Genomic DNA, 20314 nt, shown 5'->3' with positions numbered 1-20314 from the left:
AGAGGGTCAAGCAGCTTAAACCCCCCCATTTATTTGGATTACAGCTTCATTCTGGTCCTGCCAAATCTGGTCAGAAAATATTCTGACATGTTTACATGACATGTTTTTAGTATCATATTTACAAAGAGAAATACTTGTGCAGGAGGCAGAAAACTGAAATGATCCAAAAAGAGTCTGATGTGGGATTAATGTTTGCTGTTAAATGGCAACGAAGGTGCAGTATGTGCTTAATGTGGTCTGTTGATAAATATAAACACTCTGAAAACTTCTTAAGTTATCGCACAAATGGCACCCATTCAACTCTTTGCATGGCGAAGCAGCATCAACAACTCAACCAAAAATTACGACTGTGTCAAAACACGAGGATGATGACAGAAAAGTGGAGAGCATTGAGCAAAACACGATTGAGAAAGACATGATACAGATGACTGTGATTAATGAGGGCTTTTATAAATGAATGTACTTCATGAAGTCAAGTTTTAACATTCCTTTGAGAGCAACCAGAACCACCTGATTGGATCACAGTTAACAGCACTAAGGGTCGCTCCCACCAATGATTTCTGCTTTGCCCTAAAAACAGCAAACTATATCAGTTACCTTCAAACTCATTGACAGGAAGTAGTAAGTAGACTGACGGTATGTCAGAGTGACATACACCAGCTTCAAATTATAGGTTTACATCTCTGTTCATATGTTTTAACATAATATTTGTCTTATTACCTAATAGGTTCCTGTATGGTTAAGTTTGATAAATGTGTCTAAGTTTAATGATTTTGTGAGGAAACCTAAAGACTTTGTTTATTCAGTCATAAATTGTTTAATATTGATATGCCTCTTTTTTTAAGTCAGCATATTGTAACAAATTTCTACCTTCATGTTATAGAAAAAGCCGTTTAATACTCAGGTTTGTTGGAAAAAAATAACTTACCAATTATTTCTTAGACGATCAATAAGATCAGTCAACTTTTGATGAAGCTAATTGGTAGCCTGTATCCATAACTGATATCTTTGTGTCTGGGAAGGGTTGGAAAACATGTTTTAAGACTTTGAGACTCCAGAGAACCACATTAAAATCCATACCGAAACTGGAATGATAGAGAACCGTCCCAGAAGTGGTCGACCTACTGGTTACACCAAGGACTTATCAACGACTCACCCGATTCCATCTAAATGTTGGTTGATGTCATTTCAAAATCTCAGTTTACAAGGACACCGAATAAGATAATCCGACCATAACGTGTGTATGCATGTACAGCAAACATTTGACTAAGTTAAATCATTTAAATATGAGCAGAACTGTCCAGTCTTCCGTAGTAGTAGAAGAAGAATGAGCTGCCTGTTTTGGAAACAAACTCGTACTTGTCTGCTCGTCCATTAAATTTAGCTACTCTTTAGTCCCATTTCTTTTTCTACTGTTCTTTAGTCTTGTCTGTGTCGTTTTTTTCCCTTCATGGACCTTTCGTTTTTGGTGCTCATACCAGTTAAGGGATCAGTCAGTGGTATATTTGCCTCACCCTTCTTTGTTACAGGGGTAGATGGGAGGATGGCATGTTTATTGGAACATTACATTTAGAGCCACCTCCTCCAACAAAAGGAGACCAGGAATCAGTGGTCTAAGAAAAGTAAAGTGAAAAACGTCATGCTGATGTTGCACACATTTGCAGAGGAGATGATTTTCCTCCAAACATCCGAATGGTTGTACATGGACTCCAATCGGAATGGCTATTGTGGAAAAAAGGCCACTCTTAATCAGAATGAAATGCATTTCCAAACAGACCAATCTGAAATGTTTACATGACACGTTTTTGATCTTATCAGATGTTCAGTCCAATTATTTGTATCTATGTCAACGTAGCTAATGACACGAGTCCATCTCTCACATTAACCAAAAAACACTGATGATGCCAAGATGTCTGGAAAGCATTCCGATGACAGACCTTTTAGAGGCGTTAATGTCATATTACTTCAGGTGTAAAAATAACAGGAATTTGAAAACTCACTGTAAAACTGTAATCATGTCTGGGTAATGGTCTTGGGCTATTTGAGCTTTTTGTAGCTAATGGAAACATTGATTCTTCTCTCAAGCAATATGTCCTAGAAATAGAAAAAGGGGAAGGTTTGGTGTGGCCTAGTCAAAGTCTGAACTTAATTCAAACCCGGATGCGGTGGCCTAGCCTTAAGCAAACACTTGTTGACTGCTTCAACGGGTGATAATGCCAGTGATTAGGTTCAGGGCTGTCTTGTTTATTTATTTATTTTTTTAGGATGAGATTTGTTTGGACTTCATATTCCTTTTTTAAAGTGGGACAAAAACCAAACTGTAAGGACCTGTTAAGTTGGGGATAAAATCCTTTTTGAGGGCTTTATAAACATCTATAACATATTTCCTTCAATTCATCGATATAAACACATCTAGGAGCTCCTGCCCCAACAGGTTCAGTATGAAGTAATTCAATTACATCAGACAAAAGGCCAGCAGCAGCTTTGACGTCCGGAGGAAATGTGATGTCATGCAATAGACACACAGTCTTGCGGTCAGTCAAGCGTGATTTACATTCGTACAACTCCTGGCTGCTGGGCCGAGCGTCATCGCCATGGGTTACGGTGGCTGCTGGGAAGAAATGCTGCTCTGTTTTGTGGGTTTATCTGGCGGGTTTCCTCAGCACTGCCACACACAGACTGACAACAGGCACATGTTTATACATTACTACTGTCAAGAGAAACCAATCATTAACCGTTAACTATACTAAGATCTTTACAACCATAATATTGAGCTTTGTTTTCAATAAGAACAACATGGGAACTCTGAGAGTAAAAGTAAGATTGAGACAAGTCATTGCAGTGAAAGTACTGTTTACCTCTTTGGATTCCAGTGCAGTCCTCAGGCGTGGAAAAGCGTGCAATATGCTTGTTGTTTCCAGGTATAGTAAGGATGGGAAAACCCAGATTACAGGAAAAAACAATAATGAATGTTCTTGGAATTCATGTACTGTATCAAGGTGCTGTGATCAGTGTACTGCCAGTATGTAGTAATAGTCCATGATGTAGACTTTAAATAGGCCATTTCAGCTGGTTTTCTTTTCAGCCATTCTGTTCTACATTTGTTAATCTATTTGGGGTTTGTGGTCCAGTTTGAACCAAGCCTCAGCTAATGGACAGATGGACTGAGATTCGGCTTAGGAGAATATCGTGGTTCAATGAGTGAAAGGTGTCTACATCATTTTGCTGAGATATAGAAGCCCATATAATCATTCCTCCACTGCTGTGCTGAAAAGTTACTGCAAAGAGTTTTTTTTTTTCTGATCTGCCCTTTTTCATTTTCTCCAAGCATTGCTTTGTTTATTATTACCAAAATTTCTACTTTAGTCTTATTTGTCAAGAGGATCATGTGTTTCAGAAGTTCAGAAGATGGATTAGTAAAAAAGTTTGAAGAGCAGGTGTTCTCCTTTAATCCACGCAAACTGCCACCTGTGATCCAAGTTTTGTAGAGTCATAGAGGAAGCTCACAGGTTTATTAGCCATTTCTCCCAGCATCATGCTCTGACCATGGGACTAATCTACATAGAAGGCTACTCCTGAGAAGATTGACAGGTACCTGAGATATTTTTCCATTAGGTAATAACTTTTTTAGTTCTGTGAAACAATAAATTTTATGTAGCTTGGATATGAATAAACTAAACAAACAAGATTAGTTTGCAGCATAAGTTGCTTCTCTGAGGTCATTGCTGATATTTTCCATCTCTCCTGGTAAATAAAGTGTTAAATTAAATAAGTGTATGGATTTTGGTTTATTTTACTGGGAAATTCATGGAGAATTGGAACCAGTCTCAAACCTTTTTTATCTGGATCTTCCTGAGCTCTCTGTCAGAATTCCTGCTTTTACAGAGCTGCTCACACCTGTAACTGAATCCAGTAGGTTAGGTTATTTGCAGCTTTTTCCCTAGACTGTTTGGTCTGTATTTTATCATTTGATGCTGTAGGAACTGAAGCAAGAACAGCATCTTTTAATGTGTGCGATTCTCAGACATCACTAATTCATTTTTTTTTTATCATAATGGTGTTTGTGTAACATGACATATGTGGTCACAGCTTGAACAGATGTTTAAAAGCCTAAACCACATAATTTTCAACATTTATATGAAAACAGTGAAGTTGCATTTTCACCTCCAAGTGATTGGCTGCTTCAACAGCTTCAACCATGATTCTGGTGAAATGGCCAGCAGGGGGCAGTAACGGCTCTAGATTTGCTGGTTCTGTGATATGAGAGATTAAAGTTATTGTTGAACTTTGTTTCTTTGTTCAGGTGTTTTAGATGGAGAATGGAGGCGACTCCAGCTCCATCCTCTGCTTTCTCTGCGACACACATTAGAGCGAGGAGCACCCAAAGCCCCCCCTACCACCACCATGTTAAAGCCTGTGCATACACTGCTGACTTTGATCTGTCAGAGAGGCTTTATGGAGGCTTTCTGAGGAATTTATCCTATATGGTTTCACTTCAGGAGTTCTGCTTGTTTACAATACAGACAGCCAGGATCCGTTTTACATGCATGGGCAGAAACCCCACTATAGCCTATGTTCTTAGATGCTTTTTTTCGCTTTTAAAGTCCTGATAAGTTGCAATAACAATTTCATATCAATCTCCTTCCTGATTTACCTATTTATTTTAATGTTTAGATAATTAAAATGTCACACTGGGTTATATTGGTGTGTCGTAATACCTAATTTCCCAAAGGGGCGGAAAAACCCTTCCACCATTATTATTTTTTCTCTTCCAGCAAAGAAAACACCTCCTTTGTGTTTAACATGTTCTAAAAACCATGTCGAGTTGAAAAGCAAACCGTTGGATGTTAATGTCCCGTGCAGTTTTTGCAGTTTTACATCTGTCTGCCACCCCCCCAGATTTCATGGACAAGTAGCAGTGAATCGGTGAGGTCTGACCTGGCTTCCATTAGCACTCTATCCAACACCCAAAGGGTTCTAGAGAAGTGTTTGACCTCCTGATGAAGCACTTTGCTTTATCCTTCTGTGACATCTTTACAATTTACTTCTAAGCCTATTTTTCTGACATGTTTGACTGTTTTTGAAGATGGTTTACAGGTTTTTCTTTGTCTTTTCTTGAATATGAACTTTATTCGAAATTTGTTGCTAATGATTACTGTTTGCATTAAAGATGTTAAGGTATATTCAGACCAAACGTGGTGTCCCCTGCGAGCGAGGTGGATTTATATAGTATCCCTGTGCAGACGACAGGTTCAGATAAGTGGCCAGCGGTGAATTTCAAGCATTGAGAGCTGTCCCCGCTCTGCTTTCAGCTTATGCTACTCAGTAGAACTGAGTTGTTGTCAACCTGCAACATTGCATGGAGAGAGTCGGGCGGTGATTGCTGAAGTTGAAAATGTTGAAGTTTTTATGTGAAATCGCATTGCAGCAACCAATCAAGAAATGTTGTAGTCATGACGTTCGTTAAAAAAGGGCAGCTGAGGCGGAGCTTTTTTCAGTTAAAATGGAATACAGAGGAAAGAATGTTAACAAAGAATGAAATAATGAATGCCCTGGAGAGGTTTTAAGGTCATTTAAAAAAAAAAAGGCGTTTTAATTTAGCACTAGAAGGATTGTTCGTAGTGCTTTCTTAACTCCAGAGCTGCCTCTGCACGGCTTGAACCACAAGGTAGTACTAATAAATCCGACTGCCATCCAGATGCAGCTTTGGATGAACCAAAGTGATCTACTTTTTCAGCACTTTGGGGCTTTTCCAAAAATGTATGGACTCCCAAAGCCAATTTGAAAGTTGTGCATAGGAAACCATTTTGCAGCAGTTTGTAGTGTTACGTTTCATCTATGCAATAATTGTGAAGTGGTGACAGTGAGACCTTGACAGGTTATGCTATGGGGTTGCTAGGGGTAACGGCACAGAGGTTGATGGCGACTAATATTGTGAAACAATCATTCCACCCAGTAAATGTAAGGTAAACATGCCCACTGTTATATTCATGCCAACACAGGAATGACTTATTATTTGATGCATTTACTTTATATCAGGAAACAAGCACAGCACTAACGTCTGCTGGGATGGTGATGTCATCGGCCAAAATTAAAAAACTATTCCATCTTAAAAACTAAATCAGTTTTACCTGAACAAATCAATTAGCACAAAAATGTAGCTTAATGAGTGATAGTTGACCTCTGGGTGACCTAAAAAAAACATTAATATCTCTGCAATAAAAGTATCACACTTTATTTTCTCAAGTTAATTTATTTTCATTTTTACAAATGATAATTTTGAAGTCTGCAAACATGCAGTAAGGTAGCACTAACCACATTTAATCTATTTGCTGAGTTTTTTTTTTTTTTTTGCATGTCAGCCTCAGCTCAAGCTTCTCCTAAGAACTGGTCCGGGATGTGAACCCTGTGCACTAGTTAGCCAGAACATGACCATTGAAGAAGTCAGACACATTGACTGGCAGTCCTCTGGTTCAAAGCTGTTATGCAAAAATACCAACAATAAACACAAAAGTTTTTCTTTTTTTCATCCAATATAAAAAATTCTGCCATCGTCTTTGGGAAAAAAAGTTTTCTATGATTTGAGTTCTTTAAGGATTTTCTCTTCTCCCTTTCCCAGGTTTGATGATGCACTTTGTTAAAACATTGATTTAAGCTAAAACAACCTGATAAAATCTCTATATTTCCATCTAACAAAGCTAGAACTTGATTGAATGAAAGCAGCAGTAAGTGGAAAATGACCCAGAAATGTTGAGAAGTTTCCATGTTGTGATCTTTTGACACCAGCTTTCCACGGCGTTCACGTGCTTCCTTCTCTGCTCACTAACAATGCAGCTCAGGAAGTTTGTCAGGATAAGAGCCAGACTGTTGGGCTCTCTCTGGTCAGAACGTCCCAATGCTTCCAGGGTCTGTTAATCCTAGAAGAGATCTGCTTCTTTTGTAGCTGTGGGTCTGTGAAAGTGGAAGAACTGCTCCAGGTGTCTTCAAAGAAAACTCAGCGATGTCCCTCTGGCTGGTAAGTCTGTGTCAACCTCTTACTCTGATGCTGTGGGTGATCAGACCCTCCCCGGTTGGTTAAAACCAACAAAACAATATCAAAGGATGCTTTTGCCTATTTTGAACCATTAACCTGCAGCAGATCTGTAATATTTTCACCAATTTTCCTCACCTTCAAACCAGTTTAAAAGTGGGAAGAAGCTCTCAGACTTCCTATGAGGTCTGAGCCTTAAGATTTCATACCCTGGATGGATGTTTATGTATTTAAAAACGACTTCCTGTGTCAGATTGTCTGACAATGTGAGGGTTTGGGTTACAAAAAATTTCATTTTTACTCCACTGCAGTGAGATTTATCTGTCTTGCCGGTAAAAAGCAGTGGAAGCAGACTGGGGAAAAAAAAAACAGTTGTCATAAAGTTTAAGGTTCAGAGTATCACACAGAACCGTGAATATTGAGAACCGATTGCTACTTCATGTCTTTCTTTTCAATTATAAACATCTCACTGGGATCTCCATTGGATCACAGAAGACAATGTAATTTGGCATGAATGCAACAACTGTGGAAATGTTTCCATCTGCTGTCTGTAGATAGAGCTGCTGGCCTTTGTCTTTATTGAAAGGAAATAAAATGAGCTTTTCTCTGGCTGACTGTGGATTTCTGCCACTAGCCTACTTTAGTTTCTTTCTCAGAGGAGAGGGACTGATTGTGATTTCTATAGCTTATGTCGATTTTTTTCCTTCTTTATCCATTTCTATTTTGTCCTGGGATCAGTTTTGCCTAATATGGTCTGTATTTTTGAAATGGAGCAGCTATCCTAATGGTCCACAGCGAGGAGTTATCAGAAGCAATAGAAAACCACCTGCAGACAATTGTTCCTGTCAGACCTGCTACTGAAACCATGACTGGCCGCTTCCCCTCCTGCTCTCAGGGAACAATGACCCATAACTCTTTGACCTCTCGTCGAATTTCTTTAAATACACAAAACAAAACCTGATGTGACCCGACTGCAGCTGACCCATTGTTTGTCAGAGAGTCCTGTTTGGTTCTCTGCCATTTATTACTGCTGATCTTCTGCCATGAAAGAAGCTTTGACATCCCCTGATCTTTTCCTCAATCTTGTCTTTAAGCCACAAATTTTTCTTTTTATTTGGATTTTGTTTGGCTGCTCAGTGGCACGGTGGGTAGCACTGCTGCCTTGCAGCAAGAAGGTTCTGAGTTTGATTCCTGGCCTGGGGTCTTTCTGCATGGAGTTTGCATGTTCTCCCTGAGCATGCATAAGTTCTCTCTGGGTACTCCGGCTTCCTCCCACAGTCCAAAAACATGACTGTTAGGTTAATTGGTTTCTCTAAATTGTCCTTAGGTGTGAGTGTGTGAATGGTTGTTTGTCCTGTGTGTCTCTGTGTTGCCCTGCGATGGACTGGCGACCTGTTCAGGGTGGAACCCGCCTCTCGCCCATTGACTGCTGGAGATGGAGACCAGCACCCCTCCCAACCCCAATTGGGACAAGCGTGTCAGATAATGGATGGATTTTATTTGAACAGCGCCAACAAGGACTGTGTAATTTAAGTGGAGGGAAGTCAATGAATATGATAACATTTCTTAGAAACTGAAACCAAAAAAAGTGTGTCGCAGGCCTCTTAAATCAGATTCCCTCAAATATAATCTAGTGCACCTTTGTGTGATTTCATCAGACTTTATCTGTTCTGTTTAAACCATGAGAGGTGCTTTAGAAATTTGAAAACAAATGGCATCATGAAGACCAAACTTAAGGGACAAAGATGTGGAGAAGTTTAAAGCAGATATAGGTCCTAAAATAACGTCAAAAGCTTAAAGTATCTCTGAGTTCTGTTCACTCAAACATCTCAACATGTAGAAAATATCGACCAACTGTAGACCTGCCAAACATGGACGTCTATGGAAGTAAATCTGTGTCGCTGGGATTTGAAATAAAAATGGCACTGAAATTTAAATGTTGTATGTTTGTACTTACTGTTTCAGTGTTAAAATATATTCAGAACACATTTTAGACCTAAAAAGAAGTTAATTGTCATTATTTCTACACATTTGAAATTTCATCAACAGTGTTTATTACTCTCATTTTTCTGTAGTTGAGTTAGCATTAGCTTGCATGACCGGCTCCGTCATGCTGGTTTTCCTTCCATATGAACGCCACAGCGTCACGTCACGTGACTAAGAAAAGGTAACAGGATTGGCTGGGTGTTTGACGCCACAATCCATTGCTAATGTCTGTGACCTGAAGTAACCCTTCCCTTTTTACACTGGATTTAGACGCCAAATTTAAGACAGTGAAATAGAGCCAGTTGAATCTCAGGAGGCTGAAAATATTGAGTTTGAATTTTAAAAGGTTGAATTTTTTTATATGCAGATTTTTTTAACACTCAAAAATTAAACTGAAAAATAAGTATTGAAAATGTAATCACTTTGAAATAGTAATGTGAATTTTTAGCTTGAATAGAAAATAATAAATAAGAGAAAATTACAAATAAAATTTGAAATTTTGTCCACCTGAAAGGACAGGGCATTAATCAGAGAAGCACCATCAAGTTCATGGTAACTTAGGAGGTGCTGCAGAGATTCACAGCTCAGGTGGGACAATCTGTCCACAGGACAACTATTAGTCCTGTAATTCACAGATCTGACCTTTATTATTAAGGAGCCACAACATGAAAAGAATAACAGCAACAGGAGCTATGTCCATGGTTAAGGACAAATCCGGGACAAAATCAAGAAAAGAACAGAGTGGAGGTTCACCTTCCAGCAGGTCAACCATCCTAAACACAGAGATACAGAGAGCGGTTTGCATCAAAACAGAATCAAAGTCCATACATGAATCAAAATCATGGCAAGATTTAAAGCTTGATCTTCAAATTATTTCATTCCTATTTGTACTTCAGATGTTTTTGAAGAATGGAGAAAGAAATTTGGTCTTTAGACATTTAAAGCTGGTAGAGACGAACCCTTAAGGTCTGCATTCGGACCCCTGTACCAGAGGTGGTTCTGCACCCGCTCAGCTGGGTGGAGTATAGAGGAACACATTTTCAGATGTTTTTGACAAATATGTTTAGAGAATGAAAGGAAACCATGAGGAGTTTTTAATTATTTGGAAGCTTTCTAACCCTTTTATGTTTAACAGAGCTGTCCAAGAGAACCTGAAGCCTAAAGAGTAGAGAAGTTCTCTGTTCATCAGATGGTTCAGAACTTCATATTTATTCATTTCTATATAATACTCTATCCTAGAAAAGCTCCTCAGCATCCCTTTATATTTCTCTGCCCTCTTTTCTACATTAAAATGCAGAACCAGCCTTTTCCCATCACTTTAAGTGCCTCGTTTTATATGAGACGGCTCTGCCCGACCCAACCCTCCCCGCCCACTTCTGTCCTTCCCCTCTCCTAATCTTGTTCCTCTTCATCCTTTCAATGGAAGATCCAGCTGCATGAAGAGATGAAGACAGAGTTACAGGTTGTCGCTGGATTGAAAATGCTGGACTGAACAGAGTGACGTTGGGAAAATGTGCTTTTACTGGAAACGGATGGAGAGTCTTCATGGTTTTATTCTGTAAGACTGCTGGAGCATCTGTAGGTCTGGAGACGGGTGTTGGAGGAAGGGGCACGAGGGTGGGGGGGTATGAGAGGGAGATACAGTCACAGACGTCAAGGGGATTTTTAGGAGAGGATGGGGGGGACTTCACTGGTGCCTCGACACAATCTTCACTTGGGCTAAATTTTTCTTCTTCTGCATCTTTCCATTTTGGAAACTAAGGAGAAACAGGAATAAGGTACAGTTCTTGGCTTGGATGCATCACAAAACAATACAGTTTTATTAAAATAGAGATAATTTTGAAGGCTCGAAGGACCGCTGTGTAATGCTTTCTGAGTTATAGCTTTACCTTTCAGCTTTTGGTGTGTGTTCGGTTCTCTTGTGTTTTTATTTTTATCTGCTTTTATTCTGCTTTCAGTTTACTTCTCTTTATTTAACTTCTATTTTCTTGTTTAATTCATTTTTTGGATCGTATTTAGATCATTGTGCTATATAAATAAACTTTTATTGTCATCTCTATATTTTAAGATATCTATATGTCTGTTGGTTTAGATGTACAAAAATGTTTTATTAGATATAAAATTGACCACTAGGTGCAACAAAAAAAAGAAAAACTTGCAGTAAAGCAGTCAGTAGTCCTTCCAATAAAATATTATTGTCTTTATTTGAGCTTTTCTTTTCAAGGTCTTTAACATTCAGACTTAAACCAGACAATTCAACCTTCTGTAGAACGTCCTTCAGCTGCAGACGAATCTGTTTGACTTTCAGTCTCACATTGTTGAGGAGGATTTTTGGAACTGCTATCCCTTCCTTTCCTGGAGCTCCAGCCAAAGCATTTTACCTGGTTGGGGTTTGGACTTTGACTAGACCATTGAAGAACATATAGTTTTTTTTTCTTTTTTTGCTATTTTGTTGTTCTGGGTTTTTCTTCTTTTGATGACCCAGTTTGGATTGAGCTTCAGTTATTGGACCCACATCTGATTCTAGGGTATTTTTGTTCACAGAGGACATCACAGTCCATTCCGTCCCTGCAAACCGTCCAGGTCCTGTGGGTTAACCTCCCTCCCAGCACTATGCTTGGTGTATATGAGGTTTTAGCTTTAGGTTATTTTCCACCAAACATGGTTCTGTCCTTAATGGTCACTTCTTTGTTTTGATAATCTGTCCAGAGAATTTTTTCTTTCTAGTGCCGCGTTTCTTCGACAGTAGGCTGACCGGAAAGGGTTATGAGAGAGGGTGAAAGACATGCGGCAAAGGACCACATGTCAAATTCGGACCCGGGTCGCCTGCATCGGGGATTTAGGCCTCTGTACATGGGTCGTACGCTCTAACCACTGCGCCACCTGCAGGTCCAGCTTTTTTAAATTTTTATTTAGCTTTTAACCTGACACCTGTAGAATCTATGGTGGTTTTAGCCTTTTCTGAGCTTAATGCTCTGACCTTGGATTGGACCTGCTGAGACGCCAGCTCCTGGGAAGATTGGCAGCTTTCTCAGATGTTTTCCAGTCTTTCAACTGATGGACTTCCAATGGTTTGGAGATAACTTTATGACCTCCCAGATTAATATAAAGCACCGGGTGGTTATTAGGTCATTGTTGATGTCTTCCCACCAAAGCATTGTGTTAAAACACACCAGTAAACAGACACAACATAGATTTACTGGGAGGATCAGAGAATATTGACATCTTTTCTCAATCTTTTCTTTTTGGATCTAAGGGTTACGCTTCCATAACTCTGGATGGAGATTAAGGAGAACTGGCCTCTGATAATTTTTTTTTATCTTAAATTTTTAAAAGATGCCTCATTTTCTGATTTGAGGAGAAGTTGCTTCCTTTGTGTTGGGTGGAGTGTTTATGCTTTGTTATCAGGATATTAGGACAATGTGTCTCTGCGACAGCTGGGCTGTATATTGTGATGGTATTAATTATAAGGTTCCAATGCCCTTTGCAGCTTTCTTTCATTTCCTTATCCACAGTTTTCCATCACACATTTTGAGCTTTAGGATATAAACCGCCTAGGATATAAATCAGTGTTTTTTTTTTTGTTTTTTTATCAAGGGCCGAATTAGTATACATGGCACCCGTTATATCAATGCTATAAAATTATACAGATAACTACTTCTCTGTGATTTCTAGAGTTAATGTTAACATTCCTATCCCAACATATAGGACCCATCAATTTTTCCTCTTGTTCTATGCTGCTTCTGAAATACAAACCATCATAGAGCTGAGATTGACCTGAAACATGGGAAGTCATTTTTCACCTGTGCTTATTCTGAATATGAACTCCACTAAGACGCTGGTCTTTGTTCCAGGTCCAGGTGATGCCATGTTGTAATTTCTACGTGATGGAATCAGACTTACCTAAACGTATCTATACTTAAATCAGAAAAAAATTATACATTGAAGAATAATACATAGATTTATTAAATGGAGTGCAACGATTCAAGCTTTGAATTATTTTAAATTGTGCTTTAGAAAAGTACTAAACTGTGAAAAAGATAAATGTTAGGAACTCTTGGTGTTACAGCCTAAACAGCTAGGAGGTTAAATTTAAGAAAATCAAATGTGTTAGAAAACACGAGTCACCAGCACCAGTGAGAAGCACAGCCTTATGAGAATTATCAACAAAAATCTATTAAGTGTTTAGGGAAGGGCGTAGGTTTGATTTCAACTTTGGTAGGGACACTATTCTTCAGTTTCATTGGTCCTTTGCAAAAATATGCATGCTCTTTTTTAAGCTTAATGTGAGCTTCAGGGCTTATTTTGTTTAAAGAGAACAGCAGCATTTCTTGCTACATTAATACAAATCTTATAAGCAATGACGTCCAGTTTGAATTCCCAGTTAGTGATGATGCCACACCATCTGCTGCTGTAGATCTGCTAGGTCCACAGTTAACGCAGGCTTCTACCAGGAAAGTTTTTGGAGGTAATCAGTAGATCCAGGTGTGTTGGTGGAGATGCTTCCAAAACTTGAAAGATGGTGGGTCTTGAAGACCAACGTTCAGTAGAATATATCTAAGCAGAATCTCCAACAGTACTTCCAACCAAGCATGCTTTGTATGAAAATGAACAGTTTTTTAGAAGCCTGACATTCATTCATCCCTGCTGGGGTCCTGATGGGTGATGGTGCCTATCTCCAGCTGTCTATGGGCAAGAGGCGGGGTTCATCCTGGACAGGTCGCCAGTGTATAGCAGGGCAACACAGAGACAAACAGGGCAAACAACCATTCACACTAACACCTAAGGAGAATTTAGAGAAGCCAGTTAACATAGCAGTTATGTTTTTGTACATGACTGCCGGAGTACCCAGAGAGAACCTACGCATGCTAAGGGAGAAAATGCAAACTCCATTCATAAAGTCCCAAGGCTGGCAATTGAACCCGGAACCTTCTTGCTGCAAGGCAACAGTGCTACCCACTGCCTCACTGAGCTGCCCTTAGAAGCCTGACATTTCAGGTTAAAATATCTGTTGTTTTTTTTCCCCCTTTCTTTTTATATTCTTTTCAAATAAATTTTTCTTTCATTATCTGGGAACAAAAATGATAAAAAATGTAAGTAATAAAGACTTCACTCTGTGTAATGAATATATGAAGAGCTTCACTTTCTGAAATTTGTGACAAAAATAGTGGACCATTTCATTTAATTAGATTTTTGAGGTATACCATAAGGAAAATCTAATATTGCAAAATAAACCAAAAACCTCAGTGTACAGAAGAAGAATAAACCTGACTGGTGTGAAACTCTTCCCTTGATGCAGTCCAGCAGTGCAGCTGTAGGAGGCAGCGTTGTGTTCTGCTGGTAGGCGGCTGATCATGGTCCCTCTGAGCTGAAGAAAAGAGGAAAAGTGTGCATGCACATGTGAGCATTGTGCATGGAGGGCGCGGGGTCTGCATTGTTTTCAACAGATGGGAGTCACTGAGCTGGGAAAGGGTGTGTGCTTTGGAGCGGGGAGCTGACGGCTCACGTTTGTTCTTCTTTTTTGTGTCAACAAACCCCAAGCAGTTCTTCAGGACGTCAGCCAACATGTGGGACACACCCCTCTTCTGTTCTCACACTCTCTCCCTTTCTGTCTGCTTATCTACTACCTATATATCTGAACTTTTTCCTTAAACACTGACCTGTGTCATTTTATTCATTTTCTCTCCTGTTTTTGCTCCTAAGTGTGATAAACCTCTTATCTGTGTTAACATTGCTCTCTTTGATGCCTTCCGTCTGTTTGCTTATAGTAACTTGCTTCAAGGACTCTGTTCTGGCTCTTGTTCAGCGGTCTAATTGCTGAAGTCTTTTTGAGGTAGACAGAGATGGTCAAGGTTAAAGACCTAGAGACGCAATGCTCTGAGGGATTTGTGTAGCCTTGGGAATACGCCCTCTCTTCCTTTAGTAGATCATAACCTCACTGTTTCCAGACTGACTGTCGTTCATCTCGGCAGAGACTGGACTGTAGACTGCAGCTTGGATTGTAAACAGTCTCACAGGTTGTTTGTGAGAGCCTCTACATAAATCTTCTCAGCAGATAAAACGTGAAGTCCTTTAAACTTCCTGCTCGACGTCTTTCTTCACAATCCTTTCAAGGCTTTAGCTATCCCAGCTGCTTGTGCACCTTTTTTTTGGCTTATTTGCTGTTCTGAGTGAATTGTTCTTTTGGGAAATGGCTCGCGTCAGTTTAGATCGTCCAGTTAAGGGTTATTCTGTTGCAAACTTAGTTAACCCCCTTTTGTTTTTTAGCCCTAAAAGCCATAATCTAACATAGATTTGGGCCATTTGTACTGATTCTGTTCCAACACATCTTTATGCAGTAATACTTCCCATTGTCATGCTGTTTGCCTGTTTTGTAGCTCACTACAGATGAAATCCTGGAGCCGAAGGCTTCACTCTATAATCATCTTTTCTATATCATACTGTACATGCAGCTATACATTTGATTTGATTCAACTTTATATTGCATATTTTTAGGATCCACCATGATGTTCTTTCTCTGCAAAAAGGGCACTATTGAGGTCTGCTTAGATGCACACTAAGCCAAAGTGTGAATCAAGGGTAAAAAGGAGGCGGGTGCACTTGAACTCATTAATAAAGGCAAACGATTCTGTGAAAAATCAAGTATTGGGATGCAGCCTTAAAAGTGGCTTAATGGCAGCTACCGCACCACAGTGGGTGTCCATCTACAAAATCTCAGCTAGTTTCATTTACTTGACCAACCCTCCCTATGGATTGGTGGCATGAAGCAGCTTCTTTTGCTGCAGCCACAGATATTTGGCCTCATCCTACTACTCAATTCAATATATACCAATTTACAACACGTCACCTCAAGGCACCTTACAGAGGCAATTCCGCCCGAGTCAAATTGATTTAAACTTTTCTATCTAAGGAAAACCAGTTGATTGCATCCACTCATTGACTCGAAGGCAATCCCTCACACCAAGCATGCTTGTAGCGACATAGGGGAGGAAAACTCCCTTTTAACAGGAAAAAATCTTCAGCAGAACCAGGCTCAGTGAGAGCAGCCATCTGCTGAGGCCGAGTGGGGTTCATGGAGAAAGAAGGAGTACAGTGGAGTAATTAACTTGTCACATCGGCTCAAAAGTCAAAACATTGTGCCGAAAGGAGGAAAAGGTGCATGGGGTATATACAGTATATACTGTGCATCCACATGGGTATATATATATATATATATATATATATATATATATATATATATATATATATATATATATATATATATATATAAAACAGCTGAAGTCTCTTATTTAACTGGAAGTTTATTGCACAGGGTATTAAATAGCTATTTATATAAATAGGTATTTAAATGTAGTTATTGCACAGGGTATTAAACATAAATAGGTTATTGCACAGGGTATTAAACATAAATAGGTTATTGCACAGGGTATTAGATATAAATAGGTTATTGCACAGGGTATCAAATAGCTATTTATATAAATAGGTATTTATATGTAGTTATTACACAGGGTATTAAATAGCTATATAAATAGGTAATTATATGTAGTTATTGCACAGGGTGTTAAATATAAATAGGTAATTGCACAGGGTATTAACTACTAATTGCACATTAGATATTGCACAAGTTATTGCACTTATAGTGCTGCTTAAGATTCATTCAAATTTAATTTGGTGCAATTTAAATGTACTGAGATAAATGCATGTTTCTGATAAGTTTCCCTTTCAAAAATATTTTGAAACTGTGACCCTAAAGCTGAAACACATCACAATGATTTCTGACTTAAATATATTTCAATAATAAAAATGAATCCTCTCTGGAACACATTATGATGATGATGATTTCCACTTTGAACAACTAAAAACTACGCAGAATATTGGACGGATTGATTGTTGTTGCATTTCCTGTTGTCTGGGGGAAATGTGTGCATATTAATCTTGGGGGTAAACTGAGGTTGAGTTTATGAAATATTCAAATGGTCTCAGAGGGGAGGTGGATGGGGGTCCTGGATGCTGCAGGGGATGAACAGAGAGGAGGTGGGATCTGGCAATGAATGAAATTAAAAGTGGTGAGACTTGGAGGGGTAAAGAGGGAGGGAGACACAGGATCGGAGAAAGAGAGGAGGTGCAAGAGAAATGGATAATAAGTGGACTACCCCCTCCCCCCTGCTCCCGTGGAGAGGTAGGGGCAGCCTGAACCCCCCAGATAGAATAGAAAAAGCTTTGTGAAACTTTCCCCCGACAGAGGGAAGGAGAGGCTCAGAGGAGAGGCAGTCAGGATATAATTTGGAGGAACTCTGACTGAACAGACCAAAGCGAAGCGTGGAGGACTGTTTGCGTCCTGAAGGGTCATGTCATTCCCGTGTTTGGCAGCTTTTCTCCTGCTCGGATTAGTCCTGAGGAAGCTTTAGCAGCCGCAGCATCACTCCGGTCCGTCACCATGCCGTCCGTATCCCTCAGCCTGCCGACGGCTCTGGCAGGACCGGCTCGGACCTGGGTCTGTCTGTCCTGCATGTTCTGGGTGAGACCTGAAAACTTTAAAATCGATATGCATGCGAGAGCAGCACTTTCTGTCTGACCTGAGCGTCTCTGCTAAGTTTGTCTGATACGGTGGAATGAGAAGTATGCAGGGATGTGTGCTGGCTGACAGTTTTCCACTGGTCGTTTGGGAAAGCCTGATCAAATGGAGGAGGTCAGGAAATGCAATGGGTGGTCTGTGTTGTCGGGGGTTGGGTGGAGGGTTAGGACCCTGAGCTGTGGGGGGCCTTGGCATAGTGACACATTTAAATAAGCTGCTGGAAGTTCCAGAAGATCCAACCTTCATGTAATGGGTAGAAAGTTTGTAAAAAAAAGAACAGGACATGAAAGCTTTTGGGTTGAACGCATTTCCAAATAAACATCACTGACCATGTGTATATGTGGTTTGATGTTTATGACTTTATCTTGGAAATCAAGAGAACATGATGTCATCATTTTTACTTTGTGTATCTGCCTGGAAACTCTTTAAAATCCCTCTTGACAATGTAAGAAAAGTATTTCAAACTTTTAAAGAAATTGTTGAGCGTATTTAACGCTGAATAATTATTTGGAACCTGGTTAAAAAAATGACAAAAGCGAGAAAAATATATGAAACTGTGAAATGTTTAGATTTGCTGAAGCTTGTAAATTACTTTTTGAAACCAACCGCATACAGTAAATGAGGGATGTCTTGATGCCCATTTTTGATTCCCGATACGATACAGATATCGCAGCTTTGAGAACCTAACCCGATCAATATTAACACAGCTTTTATTACTTATTTAGTATGTATTATCTTAGAAAATGCTTGATCAAGTGACAGAAACTTTGAACTGATGCAGAGTTTCTGTATCACCATTTCATTTTGTTTTTTTGAGATTTTAGATACTGATATAATCCGATATTAGTTTTTTGGCTAACATCGGACAGATATCTGATTTTAATGTTGGATCGGGACACCCTTAAAAAAACATCTCAGTGGTGCTTATCTTAGGGGGGGCTGATCCTTTACAGACATTTGTAATTCCCAGTATTCCTGAATGCAGCAGTTTGGAACATTTGGTTGAGGGACCTAAGCTGTCAGTCATCTTTCCAAATCCTGTCTTCTAAGCCCCACCCACAGGCCAGAGGAGAGGGTAATAGTTTATAACAAAAGGAATATAACTGGGAAAAGAAATGTCACACTGAAAACTTGTTTAAAAAAATATATATTTTGAGTTTCAGATCTTTTTATGCTGTTTCAATTTATATTTTTTAGTTTTGGAACAAACTTCATGGTCCCAACTTGGCTCCTTACCCTACACCCTTCATACGTCCCCAGCCACTCGGCTCTTGGTTGGAACTCCAGACTATTTTTGCTTCCTGCTGCATAATTTAATCTGCCCTTGGTTCCTGCTCATGGTCGGGGGCGGTTTGTGTATGCCCTTGTGTCCTGGGAGCTCTGATCCGCTCTGTGATGATCTGTGTTACCATGTTTGGACTGGGTCCTATTATTCTGTCCATAAACATTAAGTTTGTGCTGATATGAAGCCACATACGTGTTGCATGCTAATCCCCACTTTCAGAGCTGAACAGAAAATGAAAGAGGAAGGATCTGAAAGGACCATTCAGATCCATTCTTCCTCATTGGGCTGCGCTCCTCCGGGACACGACTACGCACCACAGGCGCTCGGCGTGGAGACTGGATAATCTTACTGAGCTCTTCATCAGTTAATTACCATTCTTCCTTTTGAGGAATGGTAGGCGAGGTGAAGGAGGGGGTTCAGTCGTAAAAGAAGCTCAAAGCCCCCCGGCTAAGCCGTGGGTCACTGATTGACTGGATCAGAGCGCTGTGTGACAAAGCGGGCTCACTTAAAGGGGCGAGGTTCAATCTGAGCCTGCGTGTTAATGGCCAGATCTTTGTTTGGTGCTAAAATCTCTTTAATTTGGAGACACCTTCCGTCCTTCTTTCCTTCCTCCTCTTTAGGGTTTAGATAAAAAGAACAGAGCAAACTAAGTGCTTTTACAACAGCCTTGAGACACCTCAACATTTTAAATGACACTTTTCTGTAACTATGGGATAATTTTTATATCTTATACATTTTGCCCAAATAGCTATTTAATCGCCTCAGATTCATGTCTGTTAGGGTCCCAGGTATGAATGGAGATGGAGAGCAGGTTTGTTAGTCAGTTTAGAGGTGATGATCTGTGTAGTTATACATCTCTCTTAAAGCTGTACCTTGGCATGAAACAACATCAGAGCTCTGAATGCATATCCATACTGACCCGATACACGCTTCTGGTTAGGAGGTTAAGGTTTTGCGTTATAATTTTCTCCAAACAGTTAAAGGACATCAACTCATATTTGGGTTTATTTTAACTGCAACATTTTGTAAATTGCTTTAAATCAAGGTTAAATCATAGTTTTGAATCCTTATTGACACTATGGACATTATATTAAATTACATTTAGCTTGCACTTCCAAAAGACCTCCCAAAACTCGGACAATTAAACACTTAAAGTGGACAAACAAGCCTTCTCTGTCTCCTCAGTGAATCTGAATCGGCGTGAGAACCTGGTGCACATGATGGCTCCTTGAGAGAAAAAGTGACCAATGGAGTTTTTTTCAGGCTGATTCTGATACGGCAGATCAGTCCATCAGTGCTTTCGTATTTTTTCTGGGCCAATTTTTCTTTTTTTCCCCTCCTTTTACATGATTAAAAATGACAATAACAAACTAAATACCAGCAAAAAAGAAAAAAAAAAAACTCCTAAACATTTAAAGGTATAGTGGAGGATGTTCTT

At 39.6% G+C, this 20314-nt stretch overlaps 1 protein-coding gene across 10 annotated transcripts in view; it reads left to right on the top strand.

Moving 5' to 3' along the window:
- Positions 1-6900: 6900 nt before the first annotated feature.
- tns1b (tensin 1b) overlaps positions 6901-20314 on the top strand; it is a 184041-nt gene continuing 170627 nt past the window's right edge. For 2 of the 10 annotated variants that reach the window (XM_038300271.1, XM_038300267.1), the window contains exon 1: positions 17209-17534. In XM_038300271.1, coding sequence (XP_038156199.1) covers positions 17454-17534 — 81 coding nt within the window. In that variant the 5' untranslated portion in view covers positions 17209-17453. Of the gene's footprint in view, positions 7016-17198; positions 17535-20314 lie in introns of those variants that run through there. The other 8 variants (XM_038300269.1, XM_038300268.1, XM_038300265.1 and 5 more) reach the window with 8 other exon arrangements.

The sequence above is a fragment of the Cyprinodon tularosa genome, unplaced genomic scaffold (genome assembly GCF_016077235.1).
Source record: "Cyprinodon tularosa strain WSP-4 unplaced genomic scaffold, ASM1607723v1 ctg444, whole genome shotgun sequence".
Lineage (NCBI taxonomy): Eukaryota > Metazoa > Chordata > Actinopteri > Cyprinodontiformes > Cyprinodontidae > Cyprinodon > Cyprinodon tularosa.
Note: the sequence above shows the minus strand (reverse complement) of the source record. Positions and strands in the feature narration are given on the sequence as shown.